This window comes from Microcaecilia unicolor, chromosome 5 (genome assembly GCF_901765095.1).
Source record: "Microcaecilia unicolor chromosome 5, aMicUni1.1, whole genome shotgun sequence".
NCBI lineage: Eukaryota > Metazoa > Chordata > Amphibia > Gymnophiona > Siphonopidae > Microcaecilia > Microcaecilia unicolor.
This window is the reverse complement of record NC_044035.1, coordinates 232,048,862-232,067,537: the sequence shown is the minus strand read 5'-3', so window position 1 is coordinate 232,067,537 and position 18,676 is coordinate 232,048,862. Positions and strand designations below refer to the sequence as shown.

The 18,676-nt window shown below is 45.9% G+C and overlaps 1 protein-coding gene across 6 annotated transcripts in view; it reads right to left on the bottom strand.

Moving 5' to 3' along the window:
- DCAF6 (DDB1 and CUL4 associated factor 6) overlaps positions 1–18,676 on the bottom strand; it is a 540,954-nt gene that overhangs the window by 443,963 nt on the left and 78,315 nt on the right. For all 6 annotated transcript variants that reach the window (XM_030203854.1, XM_030203855.1, XM_030203856.1 and 3 more), the window contains exon 2: positions 15,905–15,966. In XM_030203854.1, the coding sequence (XP_030059714.1) occupies positions 15,905–15,966 (62 nt within the window). The remainder of the gene's footprint in view (positions 1–15,904; positions 15,967–18,676) is intronic.

Here is an 18,676-nt window from a genome sequence, read left to right as displayed (position 1 = left end):
AGGTTGCTTCTCCTGGAATGATTCTCCAGGTCCTCTAATTTCTCCTGACATGCTGCAAGCTCCCTCTGGAAGCACAAAGTGGAGTCCTCAATTGCATGTACTCTGTCCTCAAGCTCTCCCGTGCACTGCTGGAACTGTAGAAAATCATAGAAGAGGTCCTCTAAAGTGCCCTGAACTCTACTCAATTCTTCCTCTAGTGGCTCAAAGCTCTTATCCAGCACTGTTTCCATCAGTACAGCCACCTCCGCCACCACTTCTGAAACCCAGGCTGAGCTTAAGAAGAGACCCACAGGACTCTGTGGGGCCACCATCTTTTCTTCTTATAGCCGGGTCTGCTCCTTTTCCTTGCATGCTGGCTTGGATGTCATTGCTCTCTGTCAGTAAGATGAATGCCTGGGAAATCCCAGCAGCTTATTTGGGGGGGGGGGGGGGGGGGGGGGGGGGTGAATGGGGCACCATAGCTAGTAACACAGGGGTTTGGGGAGAATGGCAGCAAGAGAGCTGTCAGACCTGTGAGTTCTTGTACCAAGTAGAGCGCTGCTGAGCCTGGTACTCAGATCAGGTTCTGCTTGGCGGCTGGACAATCCCGGGTTTCACTTGCGCTGACCGCCGTTCCCCAGAGGTTGAGCCCCTAGGTGCGGGCGGCCTGCAGGGCTTACGAGATGGAGTAGGAAACGGGATGATGAACGTGACGGCCAGACAGGCAGCAGGCAAGAGAGTGATCCAGGTACAGGCAGAGTCAGTAGGCAGGCAGCAGGTCAAGAGAGTAATCCAGGTAAGGGCAGAGTCAGTAGGCAGGCAGCAGACACGAGAGTAATCCAGGTACAGGCAAGGTCAGGAGGCAGGCAGCATACACTAGAGCAGTGATGGCGAACCTTTCAGAGACCGAGTGCCCAAACAGCAACCCAAAATCGAATTATTTATTGCAAAGTGCTGATACTCTTTATGGGCGGGGTCACCACATATGACTCCACCCCTATTGAAAGCCACACCCCTTACACCAGCCATGGCGCATATAAACAAGACATCATTGAAAATATTATACTAGTATAGGAGAAAAAAATAACATGATTTTCTTCCATTATAAATCATTTCTGTAAGCTGTTACAGCTCCAGTATACCCAGTGCAAAATAAGACAGCAGATGTAAATTCTCAAATTCGACATATTCCAAACACTAAAATGAAAATAAAATGATTTTCCTACCTTTGTTGTCTGGTGATTTTGTTTTTCTATCCATATTGTTTCTAGTCGCCGATTCTGCTGCTCTCTATCTGTTCTCTTAACTCCGTTCTCAGGGCTTCCTTTCCATTTATTTCTTTACTTTCCTCCTTTCTTCTTCATTTCTTGCCCTCCATCCATGTCCAGCAACCATCCTCTCCCCTCCAGTCACAAATGTCCAGCAACCCTCCTCTCCCCTCCAGCCACAAATGTCCAGCCACCCTCCTCTCCCCCCTGCCCTCCCTCCCAGCACCCGGCAGCACCAAGCACCAGGCCTCCCTCCCACCCAGCACCAGGCCTCCCTCCCACCCAGCACCCACAATCAGGCTTCCCTCCCTCCCAGCACACAGCAGCAGGCCTCACTCCCACCCAGCAGCACACAGACAGCACCAGGCCGACCTCCCGCCCTCCCTCCAACCCAACAAGCATCAGGCCGCCCGCCCGTCAATCCTCCCTCCCTCCCTCCCAGCACCAGGAACCCCCCTGGACAAGAGCCAGGGAAGGAGAAAAAGGAACACCAATAGGAGAGAAGCAAGGGAAGCCAGGCAGAGGAAGAGCAGACCCAGGTGGGTGGAAGCAAAGCAATCAAGGAGCCTGGAAGCCAGGCAGAGATAGAGCAGAGCCAGGTGCATGGAACAAAGCAATCAAGGAGCCTGCAGCCAGAGAAGAATCACAAACAACAACAACAACCATTTCTAAAGCGCTACTAGGGTTACGCAGCGCTGTACAATTCAAACACAGAAGGACAGTCCCTGCTCAAAGAGCTTACAATCTAAAAGACAAGAGAACAAACTAAAGACAAGTGAACAATCTAGAGGACGAGTGAACAGTTAATCTGATAGGGTGGATAAATTGGGGTATTTTATATTTCTCGAGCGGTTAGGCGCCGAAGGCAGCATTGAAGAGGTGAGTTTTAAGCAGAGATTTGAAGATGGGTAGGGAGGGGGCATGGCGTATGGGTAAAGGAAGATTATTCCAGGCATAGGGTGAGGCAAGGCAGCATGAGCGGAGCCTGGAGTTGGCAGTAGTGGAGAAGGGTACTGAAAGAAGGGTTTTGTCCTGTGAGCGGAGGTTGCGGGCGGGAACATAGGGGGAGATGAGGGTGGAGAGGTAGTGAGAAGCCGCAGACTGAGTGCATTTGTAGGTAAGGAGGAGGAGCTTGAATTGTATGCGATATCTGATCGGAAGCCAAAACACATGGCTCAGGGCTGTGCCAGTCAAGTGTGCATGATGATGGGACCCTGCGCAGCTCTAGGATGCCGCTTGCGTTGAGGTAGAGGACATGACAAGAGCTGACAATCAGCATCATCTCTCCATAATGGCGTCACTTTTTTTTAGTTCTTTTTAATCTGTTGTTAACTTAAATATCAATAACGAACTATATGAGCCAGCCCAGTGCCTCATAATATGCTCTGAATGCATTTCAAAGTTAGTGCTTCAGAAACACATGCAGTCATTTTAAAATCTTCTTTTGGTTCACCTGGCTTCAACGTCAAATTCCTTCAGTAAGACTCCCGCTTCCCTGTCTTGCATCTGTCTAACCACAAGCTTCAGCCACGTGGCATTGAAAGTTCGGGTTGGTATTGTGGTATCAAGTCTTGCAAGACTTGAAACCACAGGACGAACCAGAACTGCCAGCGTCGTGCAGTTCAAGCTTGCAGTTAAACAGAGTTGTGGCGGGGAAGAAGGGATTCCACCGGAGGATATAGCGAGGTTACTAACCTGTAGCAGGTATTCTCCGAGGACAGCAGGCTGATTGTTCTCACGATTGGGTGACGTCCACGGCAACCCCCAGGATTGGAAGATCTTCCTAGCAACAAAAGTTTGCTAGCTCTTGCGTGATCCGTGCGCATCGGGCATGCGCGACCGTCTTCCTGCCCGAACGAGAGCGTGCTCGTCAGTCAAATAGAAAGCAAAAGACAAGGGAAGACACAACTCCAAAGGGGAGGTGGGCGGGTATGTGAGAACAATCAGCCTGCTGTCCTCGGAGAATACCTGCTACAGGTTAGTAACCTCCCTTTCTCTGAGGACAAGCAGGCTGCTTGTTCTCACGATTGGGGTATCCCTAGCAACCAGGCTCACTCAAAACAACGAACATTGGTCAATTGGGCCTCGCAACAGTGAGAACATAACTGAGATTGACCTAAACAATTACAACTAACTAAACAATTACAACTAACTGAGAGTGCAGCCTGGAACAGAATAAAAATGGGCCTAGGGGGGTGGAGTTGGATTCTAAACCCCAAACAGATTCTGCAGCACCGACTGCCTGAACCGACTGTCGTGTCGGGTATCCTGCTGTAGGCAGTAATGAGATGTGAATGTGTGGGCAGATGACCACGTCACAGCCTTGCAATTCTCTTCAATAGTGGCTGACTTCAAGTGGGCCACTGACGGTGCCATGGCTCTAACACTATGAGCCGTGACATGACCCTCCAGAGTCAGCCCAGATGGGCATAAGTGAAGGAAATGCAATCTGCTAACCAATTTGAGATGGTGTGTTTCCCGACAGCCACTCCCCTTCTATTGGGGTCAAAAGAAACAAACATTTGGGCGGACTGTCTGAAGGGGCTTGTCCGCTCCAGATAGGCCAATGCTCGCTTGCAGTCCAATGTGTGCAACTGACGTTCAGCAGGATGGGTATGAGGTCGGGGAAAAAACGTTGGCAAGACAATTGACTGGTTCAGATGGAACCCCAACACCACCTTCGGCAAGAACTTAGGGTGAGTGCGGAGGACTACTCTGTTATGATGAAATTTAGTATAAGGAGCATGAGCTACCAGGGCTTGAAGCTCACTGACTCTACGAGCTGAAGTGACTGCCACCAAGAAAATGACCTTCCAGGTCAAGTACTTCAGATGGCAGGAATTCAGTGGCTCAAAAGGAGGTTTCATCAGCTGGGTGAGAATGACACTGAGATCCCATGACACTGTAGGAGGCTTGAAAGGGGGCTTTGACAAAAGCAAACCTCTCATGAAGTGAACAACTAAAGGCTGTCCAGAGATAGGCTTACAGAGTTGGTCTTAAGACCAGCCTCAGACAAGTGCAGAAGGTATTCAAGCAGGGTCTGTGTACGACAAGAACGAGGACCTAGGGCCTGGCTGTCACACCAGACAGCAAACCTCTTCCACTTGAAAGCATAACACCTTTTCGTGGAATCTTTCCTGGAAGCAAGACTCGGGAGACACCCTCAAAAAGACCCAAGGAGGCAAAGTCTATGCTCTCAACATCCAGGCAGTGAGAGCCAGGGACTGGAGGTTGGGATGCAGAAGCGCCCCTTCGTTCTAAGTGATGAGGGTTGGAAAACACTCCAATCGCCACGGTTCTTCGGAGGACAACTCCAGAAGAAGAGGAAACCAGATCTGACGCGGCCAGAAGGGAGCAATCAGAATCATGGTTCCGCAAGCCTGCTTGAGTTTCAGCAAAGTCTTCCCTACCAAGGGTATGGGAGGATACGCATACAGGAGGGCCCCTCCCCCAATGCAGGAGAAAGGCATCCGACGCTAGTCTGCCACGGGCCTGAAGTCTGGAACAGAACTGAGGGACCTTGTGATTGGTCTGAGTGGCAAAAAGATCTACCAAGGGAGTGCCCCACGCCTGGAAGATCTTGCAGACAACTCTCGAGTTGAGGGACCACTCGTGAGGTTGCATTATCCTGCTCAACCTGTCAGCCAAACTGTTGTTGATGCCTGCCTAGATATGTGGCTTGAAGGAACATGCCATGACGGCGAGCCCAAAGTTGTGACTCCAACGGCTTCCTGACACAGGGGGCGAGATCCGGTGCCTCTCTGCTTGTTGATGTAATACATTGCAACCTGATTGTCTGTCTGAATTTGGATAATTTGGTTGGATAGCCGATCTCTGAAAGCCTTTAGCGCGTTCCAGACCGCTCTTAACTCCAGGAGATTGATTTGAAACCCTGTCTCCCAGAGGGACCAACATCCTTGGGTGTGAAGCCCATCGACATGAGCTCCCACCCCAGGAGAGACACATCCATAGTCAGCACTTTTTGAGGCTGAGGAATTTGAAAGGGACGTCCCAAGGTCAAATTGGAGCGAATTGTCCACCAATGCCGGGATGTGAGAAAATTCGTGGACAGCCGGATTACGTCTTCTAGATATCACGGGCCTAAAGAAGGAGCACCTCATCGCGAAAAAGAAGAAACTGAGGAGACGCGCTCGTGCAGCGGGCAGAAAATCAGTCCGCGCACCAGAAGACTCTGGCAAAACTTTTTTAAATATTTTGCTCTTGCAAAACGCCGGTTCTCGGGCCAACGCGGACATCGAGCCACATGAGAACAAGCAGCCTGCTTGTCCTCGGAGAATTCCCAGCTTCCTCTCCCTCCTCGGGCCCTCCAAAAGGAGTTGGGTAACTGCTCTCAGAGATAAGCCAGTGCCTCCTGGCATAGCTATGCTGAACTTTTTTGTTTTGTGTTATTCTTGCACAAATGTAATTGGGCATGAGGCCAGGGCAACCCATGGAATTTAAAATCTGAAACATTTTCAAATTTAAGTGTGCTGCCAAAGTGAACACTTTGCCCATAGCCTGTCCCACACTGCTCTTGCTCCCCTAGCTGCCTTTAAGAAGAGCTGGAGGGAGGGAGGAAGGGGAAGAAGAAAACAAAAAACAAAAAAACAACTTACCACCACATGGGCTCAATGTGACCTCCCTACTCCAAAGCCATAAGTCTCTCAGGGCTTTGGGCCTGTAGACTTTAGTCCTGGAATGGGCCTCTGAAAGGGTGGGGCAAAGATATCTTCCCACTGGCAGAGGCTCCATGGACCTCCTCTCTGTCAGACACAGCAAGCACCCATGGGCTATGGGGGGCACAGAACCCTGGACACCACCAGGCCAAGGTCTATGGCCCAACTCCTGGCACCCAAAGCTGACCAATAGACTCAACCATATGGCTGCAAGCCACAAATTGCATTCTGGGGAGTCAGGCCCATCTCAAAATCCTCCTCCACGCAGCTGTCATCCCCATTCACTCAAAACAAGTCAATCAAACCTATGAACCGCTCTATCCACATTGTCATTCTTTTGTTGGTAGTATTTTTATTTGATCTCACTTATATTTTGAAACATGCTGGCTTGTGCAGCATATGGATGTACACAGAAAAACTGGCTTAACTGGTTAGAGTAATAATTAGTTCTAAATTTTAAATCATTGTGTCATTTGGAAGGACTAGTTATAGGGACTCCCTGTATTCGTGCAGAAATGTTTTCATCTAGTAAAGGGCCACCAAAACAGATGTGTTATGAGAATCAGGTTCTTAATCAGATTTACTATTTATAAGTACAATTTTTTTTAAAAACATTAGTTTGAAACCTATGAGCATTTAACATCTTTTTTCCTGTGCTTACATCAAAAGAAAAACTTGCACCTTTTGTTTTGTGGACTGCAGTGGTATATTATAAAAATGCACTTGCCTTTTTTATTACTACTATTTCACAAAGAGGTATTGAATAATGAGAGATGAGCATCCTTTATGCAGACATTCTGTCATCAGTCTAAATACCAACATTGTCCAAGCTTATACAAAGTTCATTATGTTCAATGGAAAATAAATCTGTTGGCTCAGGCTGCTTGCTATGTGAATATTCCTTCACTGTTTCATTATTGATACCAAGTATTACATATTAATGGCATTTGCTTTAAACCTTATTTTAATTCGTTTATCCAGTCCTTACATACACATGGTTTTGCTTTTTAATCCCAAAGGTGAATCCTAAGGGTGGCTGAACAATTAGGTATAAACTGTGTTAGTTTCTGACTTTACTTGTTTTGGACTGTTTTGGGTCTTGCTGATCTGTACACCTGCTGTCTGGAATTTGGGAAGATGGAAATGAGAAAATAAAAATGTTTTGGATGTATTCTGTAGAAGTTGTTGTTTACTTTTACAATGTGTGTATGGATTCCTGTTGTGGTGTATGCATGTGATAATATTTGAATAACTGTCTATACTTATGGCTATGATTTCTAAATATATGGCATCATTAAAGGACAAACTTTTAAATGCCCAGTTGGGTATATATGCTAATCTCAACTTTGTTAAATGTTTCAGACATATCCATCTACTTGCCCCATGATATAACTGAATTCTATTATTCTGTCTCATTGTATTTTTAAATGTAATCCAAATGGAACCTGAGTTTGTTTGGGATAATATGTGATATAAAAGCAAAAAAAAAAAAATCTTTTATCCTCCACCTTTTAAGACACTGCCTATGGCACAAGGAAAGCAAATTTGGTCCAGTGAAGACTAACTCAACCTGTATTACCATATTGAAAATGCGACCATACCATGCCTCTGTGGCTATGTTCCACTAATAAGTTAAACAATTACCTGGCTTTCTTGAAAGGATTATTTGAATGTATGACTAGGAACAAAAACAAACTTATTTATTCAATATCATGTAAAGCCACAAAACAACCTTTTTAAGGTGGATAGTGTTCACAATGAGCTCCTTTTATTATCAACCAAGCAGAGATAAGAGTGCTCAGTTTTGGCACAGTATGTCATCACAAGAACAAAATATAAGAAAACCAATGGACTGTGTTAGTGGTTTAAAGCCCACTTAATTATGTTTAAACAAAAGAGATCTGCATGAAACAAAATATTTATTTTTTACTTTGACTTATAAAACCACTTGTTCCTGAAACATGTTCAAAAAAACAGAATAATCCATTTGTGTATCCAAAACGTAAAGTTCTACAAAACAGATGACATTCAGGTGTATTTTCGAAAGAGAAGGGTGCCCATCTTCCGACACACATCGGGAGATGGGCGTCCTTCCCTCAGGGTCACCCAAATCGGCATAATCGAAAGACGAATTTGGGCGCCCTCAACTGCTCTCCGTCGCGGGGACGACCAAAGTTCACGGGGGCGTGTCGGAAGTGTAGTGAAGGCAGGACTGGGGCGTGCCTAACAGATAAGCGTACTCGGCCGATAATGGAAAAAAGAAGGGCGTCCCTGACGAGCACTTGGATGACTTTACTTGGTCCATTTTTTCTTGCGATCAAGCCTCAAAAAGGTGCCCGAACTGACCAGATGATCACCGGAGGGTATCGAGGATGACCTCCCCTTACTCCCCCAGGGGTCACTAACCCCCTCCCACCCTAAAAAAAAATAAAAATATTTTTTGCCAGCCTCAAATATCATACCCAGCTCCATGACATCAGTATGCAGGTCCCTGGAGCAGTTCTAGTGGGTACTGCAGTGTACTTCAGGCAGGCGGACCCAGGCCCATCCCCTCCCACCTGTTAAACTTGTGGTGGTAAATGTGAGCCCCCCAAAACCCACCACAAACCAACTGTACCCACATCTAGGTGCCCCCTTCATCCCTAAAGGCTATGGTAGTGGTGTACAGTTGTGGGGAGTGGGTTTTGGGGGGGCTCAGCACACAAGGTAAAGGGCTTGCATTTTGTCTTCTGAGATGGGCATCCTCGGTTTCCATTATCACCTAAAATCGGGGACGACCATCTCTAAGGTCGACCTAAATGTTGAGATTTGGGCGTCCCCGACCGTATTATCGAAACAAAAGATGGCCGTCCATCTTGTTTCAATAATACGGGTTTCCCCGTCCCTTTGCGGGGACGTCCTGCGAGGACGCCTTCAGGAAAACTTGGGCGCCCCGTTTGATTATGCCCCTCCACGTGATTCCATGTGCCCTAATGAAAGGAGAGCTTTATTTTACTTCCATTTAATTTCAACATATTTCATGTTTATAACACCAGGCTTCCCAAGGCAGATTACAACAATTAAGATGAACCCGTCAGGAAACAGGATATCTTCACTGAAATTTGGCCATCTGTACTGTGTAGAATAAGCATAAAATACAGCTGTTTCTACCAGCTACAATAATTTTTAAGCTGTTTTATTGATATTCAATTTTTATTTCACTATATTTATATCTGCATACGGGAAGCTTTCAAATTAAAAAACAGTCAAATAAGTAATAACAATTTTTTAAAAATCTGTCCTCCACCTTTTAAGGCACTGCCTATCTAAGTGGAACAGCTTTAGACTTCTTACAGCATGGACCACACATAGGCAGTCCATTATTTCTAGCTAGTAAAAAAGGCCCGTTTCTGACAAATGAAACGGGCGCTAAAAGGCCCGTTTCTGACAAATGAAACGGGCGCTAGCAAGGTTTTCCTCAGAGTGTGTATGTTTGAGAGAGTGTGTGTGAGATTGACTGTGTGAGAGAGAGGGAATGAGAATCAGAGTGTGTGCCCTCCCAGTTCCAGGGTCTCCCTCCCTCCCTCCAAGTTCCAGGGTCCGTCTGAGTTTCAGGGTCCCCCCACCCTCCGCCCCTCAGAGTTTCAGAGTCCCCACCCTCCCAGTTCCAGGGTCACCTTCCCTCCCAGTTGAAACAGCTGTAGACTTGTTTCTGATGGAGCAACAATTTAAAAACAACAATGTGGAGCAGCAGCTGCTAGGTTTGTTTGGTTTAGAGTGTATGGCAATGAGGGCAGCGTGGGTGAGTAAAGGCAAGCTCCTAAGACTCTGAGAGGAGTTAATTGCTTTAGTTGCAAGGAGCTGTGCACCCCAGCTGACCTTGTTAATCACCCAGGGCAACCACTCCCGGTGCCTGAAAAAAACAATTATCTCCCTCAGTTGTTTCTGTCTGCTTGTTTCAGTACTCTCTTTTCCTTTGTACTTGCTAAACCGGATATCTATGCCACCTCAAGTTTCCGGCTGGAGGCTTCAATTAGAACGTTGGAGGTGCCTTTTATATAGAGAGATAATCTTTAGCTATTGATTTCAACAGTGTTTGCTATTGTTTTGGGTGAGTGAAAATGGTTGCAATCTCCGCCTACAGTCAGCAAGCTCCACCTAATGGCTTCTGCCAGTATAATGGGCTAGATATGTTCACCCTGTCTCCTGTTTTCATCTAACCTCCTTGGTAGACACTTATCCTCAACTATTCATGACTATTGTTGCAAAGGGAGCTTCTACCAAAGTACCAAGTCAAGGTATCTGATGACTTGCACATCAATATTTTTGATACCTATCTCTTTGAATTCTTTCATATAAAAAGTGCACAAATATGTTGTATATGTAGTTTAACCCCCAGTGAATCCTATTTTTAGTGGCACATTTATTTTTATATTTTAGGGTCTCAAAGTTGGGGGGAGGGGGAGGGGAACTGTCTCCAAGGTCTTGATGTAGTCAACCCAGATACAAGGTCTACACAAAACTCCTCATCTTGCTTTCTTCTGGACTACAAACATTCCACAGCACTCTCAATGTTATAACTGAAACCTAACAATTTGATTCTTTTAACATAGCAGTCTTTATACGCTTCTCTTTGGCTGGTGAAGTGACTCAATTAGTTCTGTTCTCCTGTCCCCCTGGATAGAAACACTCACCCCAGATACTATCCTGGCCCTTCTCTGAATTATTTAGGTCCCTGTGGTCCTGGACACCACCTGAACCCTCCTGACTTAACAGGTTCTAGCAATGTCAAGCACTTGCCAGCCACATAAACTATCAACGGATTACAAAGAATCCCTCTCTTCTTAGCTGTTTTGGTCCCCCACCCCCCACCCCAAACCTTCCACTGATACCAGGCCTCCTGCTACTAGAGGGCTCTCTCCACTGTGGGTGGGAAGAATACCTAGGAAAAACTTCCCAACTCTAATTTACCAGTTTGGGAAAGGCTAGAGCATCACTTTGCTTGAGGCTTAGATCAGCACCTAGGACCCCACTGACTCCAAAGCCCTATGCTCTCTGTTGCCGACACAGCAAAAAGAGTAACCAAGACAAAGGTATAAACAAAGTCCTTTTCCCCTCCAAAAAACATTAATTTTATGTCCTTTTGGACCCCTAGCTCCTCCCCTGGTTTCCATTACAGGGTGCCAAGCTAAAAAAAAAAAACAAAAATCCTAGGAGCATAATTCCTTATGCTGCATCCAGAGTACCCTTACTCCTGGAAAGGTCATAACAAGAAAAATTACCCACAGCTGCTAGGGACTTTTGACACCCTAATGTCATGTACAAACTCCTACTTTAATGTATTTTGAATTGTATGTTTTAGATGGAAGAATGTCAAATATATAGAAGGGTGTGGAAAGTTGACTTTGACAGTGCCCAAGTCAGATCACTCCTTGTTGCTCACATAAGGTGGCTTTCCAAAATCTAAATGGTTAAGGTGAAATAATAATTTTCTTTTCTTTAGTCATACCAGACACACGAATGGGCTATGTCCATTTACCCGTGGATGGAGACAGAGAAAAAATAGTTCCTGTGAATCACTCAAGAGTATTTTGCAGCCTGGAATATTCAGTATTTCGATTAGCCAAGCAATGGTGCCCCTGACCTCAATAGCATCCAGCATGACATGAGAGCATCCGTCTCATTCAGCCAAAAAATCCATGATTGAAGTCCATACTCAGACGGGAAGTGTCAGAGAATCAGAAGACATGAATCCGAGGATGTGCGAGACATAAGACCTCTGCCAAAGAAAGAACCTGTGCCTGAAAAGCAAACACAAAACACAAGCAGGGAGGGTGTCTGGACTAAAGGAAAGAAAATTTATCAGGTAGGACAATTTCTCCTTCTTTGTCATCAGATCAGACCAGACAAATGAGATGTAGCAAAGCAGTATCCAGAAGGGTAGGCCTACTGAGAGAGAGAGAAAGCCAGAGCTCAACTGGCCACGCCCAAACTTCCAGGGGACGAGAAAATCCCTGAGAAAGGGAGCAAACCAGTAAACAGCCATGAATGAAAGGCAAGAACGTGGGATACTAACCCCTAAGAGAATGGAACTAGAAGCAAGCAAAGGAGACCATCAGAGCTGGAGAAGACCCCATTTTCCTGGAAAACCAAAAGGCCACAAAGTTAATCCTAAGGAGGAAAAAGCATAAGGCTCAACAAAGATACATGGGGTAAACACTGGACCTTTCCCCAGGAAGGCCATAAAGACGTAAAGAGAAAACAAAAGTGGCCACTTAAGGAACCAGCCACAAAGAAAGGGCCTGCCTGTGCAAGAGGGAGAGGTCTCAAGATGAGAGTGTCAGACAATGCTTTCCTCCAGAGACTCAAGTGTACAGAGGCTCCAGAGCTAGGCAGTGCATTCGAAGCAAGGAACTCCCAATGGTGAACACCAAATATTGCAGGAAAAACTAGAAAACAAGAAGCATACCTGAGGAACCAGGCAACTCCGGAGTACTCAAGGTACCAGACAGCTAGAAACTGTCAAAAGCCAAATCCCAGGCGAGTGCCATACTGACCCAAGGCAACCAGGACAAGTCCAGGTCTGGATAGCAACTGCTCAGACTAAGCACCATACCTCCCTCAGAAATTAAGAGGTGCATCCCGCACAAAGAGAACACAAGGGCACAGCAGTATAGAAGTGACCCATGCCGGTCCAAGCTACAGCCAGGCTGTAGCCATAGGAAGCAGCAGAATGTCCTGTGTCCAGAGTGGCATGCTCCATACAGAAGTGGAGCTGTAGCCAAAGGCTGATACCAAGATAGGGAATTAGGCATAAGAGGTAACAGAGCAACGGCCCTTATACCGGCATATACCGGCATGCCCCCAAATTCCACAAGGTGGATGTGGAGTGCACTCCACCAAAAAAACAAAGGGGATCGAATCATAACCAACTTTCGCAAATCTCTGAAAACCTTCCTCTTCAACAAGGCCTACCTCGAGAATCCATAACTAACTATAACACACCACCATTTCACCCTTATTCTGAATATCTTCCTTACATAACTGCCTGACTAAATCTTCTTGTCATCCTTGTTATCTTTGTAACACCAACTGTATCTTTTTACCCTGGAATGGCGATGCCATAACAGGTCTTTGTAAGCCACATTGAGCCTGCAAACAGGTGGGAAAATGTGGGATACAAGTGCAATAAATAAATAAATAATGAGAGATGGAACCACTCCAAAGAAAGTACTGTATTGCTGCTGGCTCTATCTACACAATCTGCTGAGGAGCAGCACCCCATGTACAGCGATGGAGCAGCGGACTATAGACCCAGATGAGCCAAATTCATCAGCACTGGAGCCGAGAACAAAGGATACTGAGATGGCCAGCCAACATTGCAAATGTTAACCACCCCACCCAAAAGCGGGCTACCTGAAGGAGGAGTGCACCACCCAGCAATGGTGCTGCGCTCTACCTATACCAATGGCGAAAAGAGCACCTGCCAGCATACCTGTCAGCGACAACTAGTAACAGTCATGCTCAAAAGGGAGACAGCTGAAGGTGCGCCGAGCTGGAGCTATGTACCAAAGAAAAGGTAGATCTTCATAGGGAGTCCACACTCCATCCCTTAGGTCAAAGCTGCACCCGACATGCCAAGTCCAAATGGCATTACTCGCCTCAGGATGAAACTGTGATCCAAATGTCCATGATAGGTCACGTACATGACGTAAAGCAGCCACCAGCTCCACAAGCAATGATGGAGCTGAGCTCCACGTGCAAAGATGGAGCTTTGACCTGCAGACCAAGATGGAGGAGTGCCCTACCTGCCCGCTCCCCATGCGCTGACGGAACTGCACTCAACATTTAAAAATGGAGTCCTAATCTCCATTTCCTAGGAACAAACCCAGATGGAGCTGGGCCCTGCCTGCCCAGACGGAGCATGTCTCCACATGCCTAGATATACCCAGCTGTATAGGTGCAGATAGTGCTGGGTTCCATATGCAAGGGGTAGCTGGGCCCCCTCAGGCACCAATGGAGCTGGGCCCCCTCAACAAACAGAGCAGTGGTCAAACACCAGGATGGAACTAGGCTCTACAAGCTGGTCTCCATGATTAAAGGAGCTATGAGCAACAACTAAAACTGTCTCTGGTCCGCAGAGAAGAATACCTGCTCTCCCCGGACAAGGATGCAGCTGGGTTGCAACATCACAGACAGTACTGCATGCCCCCCACAAACAGGAAGCAGAAAGCCACAGATGAGACAGCAGGTCATCAAACATATGGTGAAGGAAGCTCATCTGCCCAGAAGGTATCCAGAAGTACGGAGGCACAAGCAACTGAAGATTCGAATCACTTGAAGCAAGAAAACCGCACCACTACTCCATGAAGGACGGAGCTGTATTGCATAAACCGTCGGAAAAAATGGCTGTCGAAAGGAGAATGAGTCACTCCCAATGGAGATTACCAAACATTGCTTGTGCAAGTCAGCACCAGAAAGTAGAGGTGCCGCCCCAGAACTGAGTTTTGAATGTACCCCACAGGAAGAAAGCACATAGCCCAGGCTTGCAGGATCCCTAACAGAACGGCAAACCAAGAACATTCTGAAGGGCAATGCAGCCCCACTCAGTGCCTGCCAGGGAGCCACCCAAAATCCTCCCAAGGGGACCTAAGGCACAAAGGCAGTGTACACCCTGCACTAACTGCCGTGGTCAAGTCCCACAGCTGTGCGTGCCCAGAAACAAAATGAGAAGGCCTGCTTGAATATCTTCCACGATGGCTGAGGCAAAGGGAGAAAAACTATGCCTGGTGCCTCAGCCCGACATCGAAGAAGGACCTACCATGTCCATGCTGTAGGCCAAGTCCAGACGAGTAGACCACTGCTGCGAGGGAAATTCCAACAGAGGATGAAAGCAAAAGCACTGCCAACCAAAACCAGACCATTGTGGGAACACTGCCCAAAACGAAGGAGAATGAAGGCCAGAAAGAGAAGCAAACATGAAATGGAAGGCACCAAAAACCCTGTCTGCTTCTGGAGCCTATACAAAAAGCACTTTCTTTGAGTGTGTGTGTGGGGGGGGGTTCCCGTTACACTGATGAAGGGGTAACTGAGCCAAGAAATGCAGAAAGAACCCTCTTCCCATCACCTGCGGAATGGGGACGATAAGGGCAAAACGTACCAGCTGAGAAAACTGTGGAAAGTCAGCACACACCAGCAGTAGAGAATAAACCTGAATAAAAAGAATAACAATGAATACAGCCTCAAAGAACTCCTCAGAAACCGCTAATGCACGGGGGAGTGGAGGGTGGGGGGAGGGAACTGGCACCATCGGATGTCAAACCGCTCCATACATTCCCAGGACAAAGTCAATGAGCTCAAATCCTCCAAGAGGAAAACTCCCTGCTCTACTGGCACCCAGTGGGAATTAGGGCAGGATCAGGCTAAAAGGCACCAAAGATTTGCTGCATAGTTCATGTACCATCTGTTTGGAGACTGAGAAAATACTGAACATTCCAGGCTGCACGATATCCTTAAGGGGCGATTTACAGGAACTATGTTTTCTCTGGCTCCATCCACTGGTAGATGGACATAATCCATTCATCTGGACTGGTCTGGTATGACGACAAAGAATAATGGTTTATTTAATTTTCCTTCAAAACTTTAGACTCTTTAAACCCAATTACGCTAACTCCTTGACCATATCTTCCAGCAACAAATTTCACAACTTGATTGTGTATTGAGTGAAAAACTTTAATCATATTTGTTTGAAATGTGCTGGCTTTTAGTTTCTTCAGCATCCTCTAGTTTTAGTATTATCTGACAGGGTAAACAAACAGTACCAACAGCAGCACACATGTCATGAAACTACTAGGCAGCATATTTTAAAAACTTCAAGTTACTCCTAATATTTTAGGCCATAGAATTGGAGTTTTAATCCTCCTGCATCCCATCTGCAGTACAAATACCATTCCTGCTTGCAATTTTAGGCTTCTACAACAATAAACCCAAAGATTTACTTACACAACCATCATGCACGCTTAATGTGGCTTCAAGTTTTAATCTTTGGATAAATTCTCTTCTTCCTATTCAGAAAACATAATGACAAAATTAATTTCAAGGATCATAATTTGAGATCATGGATGCAGAATCTTGATTCTTTAAAATCCTCTTTATTGCACAGAATTTAGGTTTCCTCATGCTGAAGAAATCTAAACACAGAACCAGCCTCTATACCAGTGATTCCCAAACTTTCTCAGGATATGGTACCTCTAGGCTACACATTTCCTCTCAAGTCTCTCTCTCCCCCACCCCTCCCCACCAGCACTGAGTCCTACCTTTGTGGCGGGGATGCCTAAGCCCCACTAGCTGAAGAGGTCCACTTCCTGAGTAAGCATGCTTCAGCCACCAATACCTGCATTCCAATGAATGTCCTCCTTCTCTCCTCCCTTCCATCCAGCATCTGCCCTCCTTCTCTCTCTCCCTTCCATCCTTCTTTCTCTCTTGACAGTTTCATCCAGTCTGCCCTCCTTCTCTCCCCACTTCCAACCAACCTCTGCCCTCCTCTCTCCCTTCCATTCTACCTTCTCTCACCACTTTCATCCAGCCTCTGCCCGCCCTCTCCCCAATGCCATCCAATCTCTGCCCTCCTTCTCTCTCCCTTCCATCTCTCCCTCTCTCGCCACTTCCATCCAGCCTCTGACCTCGCTCATGCTCCCTCTTCCAACCAGCCTAAGCCCCCTCTGTTTCTCCCCCCGATTCAGCATCTGCCTCCTCTATCTCCGCTCCCTCCCACACACCCAATCCCTGCCACTGCTGCTTTTCCAAATGAAGAGCAGCGGTGGCAAAACAAGCTGCAGTCATGGAGGACCAGAATCTCCATACACATGGCTGCCGGCTATGCCCCGGAGCAGGAAATCATAAGGGGACAGAGGAGGCAGATGCTGGACTGGGGGGAGCAGTAGTGGTTCGGGTGGAGGCAGAAGGGAGGTTCGGATTTGCCAGGGCACCCCTGAGAGTTCACTGCGGCGCACTAGGGTGCCTGGTGAACAGTTTGGGAACCGCTGCTCTATACCAATTTTCATAAATGGAGGTAACGTTCCACAATGTCCATACCTGGTATGTTATTACTGTCCATACCTCGGAAAGACATGAAAAAGTACCTTAACTTCAAGGATTTTGCTAGTTCAGCTTCAATAAACAAGATACTTTTCATAAAATTTAACAAGAGGTTCCCTGGATCTTCAGGAGCAACCTCTAGCACATTGTGTTTGACCTCAAACTGAAAAAAATAATAGCTGCAGCTAACTAACTTAGCACAAGCCAACTCCAGGTACTGTGTAAATGCTGCAAAGGTTCATGCCAGTGAACAAGTTGGTGACAACTTTTTTTGGACTAACATAATATGTCAATTCTCTACTCCAATGAACTAAATTCAATAAATTGCATGGCTCCATGCGAGTATTTTCGTGCAATGTTATTTCCATGTAAAAGCATAGGGTATACTTAATTCTGTGTATGCAGCAATAAAACATGGTCACAGAATACAAGCTACATTCATAACTAATTTTCAATGTCATTCAAGTCACTGCTCCCAGTCAGAAAAAAATTATGTAGAGAGAACAAATACCAGACATATTCTGCTGATGTGTAAGATAGCTGTAACAAAAAAATGAAAAGATAAGATATTAAACTGGACACTAATCACTATTTCAGCTCAGTTCTTGGGACACACCAAGCCAGCCTAGTTTTCAAGATATCCACAATGAATATGCATGAGAGAGATTTGCATGTACTGCATTCATTGTATGCAAATCTCTCATATGCATATTCATTGTGGATATCCTGAAAACCTGACTGGCTGAGTATGTTCTGAGGACTGAGTCGAGAACCCCTGATCTGTTTATATCAAGGCTCAGGAATACGTGCATCTCCTGGCAGTCTGGGCTGGTACCGTTTGTAGGTACATCAGATAGTAGGCTCTGGGGACAGGTAAGTGGTACTGGATGCAGAGAACACCTATTTGTGCAGCAGTAAAGGCACAGTGTGTCTGTATCTAAGCCAACCTTCAACTAATAGTCAGACTACCAAAAATTAACCAAACTCCACAACAGTGGCAAAAACAATGAAAAGGTTAACACTTTTTAAAGACTATTTATGTGACCACTGTTATCCACCTTGAATAAAGGCGGGATATAAATGCAGTAAATAAATAAATAAAACTGACTGACTGACTGACTGACATTCAGAATCTGAGCTCTCAATTAACGGAAGTAACTGAGGTTGTGATTTATGAAAAAGTTGAGGAAGATATGGAGAAATAGCCAAGGGTCATGCAAGAAGACAGATAGGCAGCAATCCTTTAAATTCCAGATTTATGTCCACTTTATATACCACCTCTCCCTGGAAAGCTCCAAACAGGTTTACAGGCTGTCCAATATACAAAAATGGTTTATGGTTAATTGTATTTAATATATACTGCCCTTCCTCAAAAGACAGTACAGCGGTGAACAAAATACAATAAAATAAGTACGTGGGAAAGGAACATCATTTGTCAAAGGAAAGAAAAGAGGGAAAATAAATAAAGAGGCAAAGATCTATAAAAATAAAATTCAAAAAAAGGGTTTGAAAGAGCAAGTGGATCCCCTGAGTGTTGTCACAACTCAGTTGTATGTTATATGTCCTTTCAAAAAAGTATGTCTTCTAAATTTCAAGTAAGAAGGTCTGAATTGAAGAGCAGAGGGAAGGGAATTCCAGAGAGAAGGCGAGAACCAAAAGGCTCGTTTCTCGTAGTAT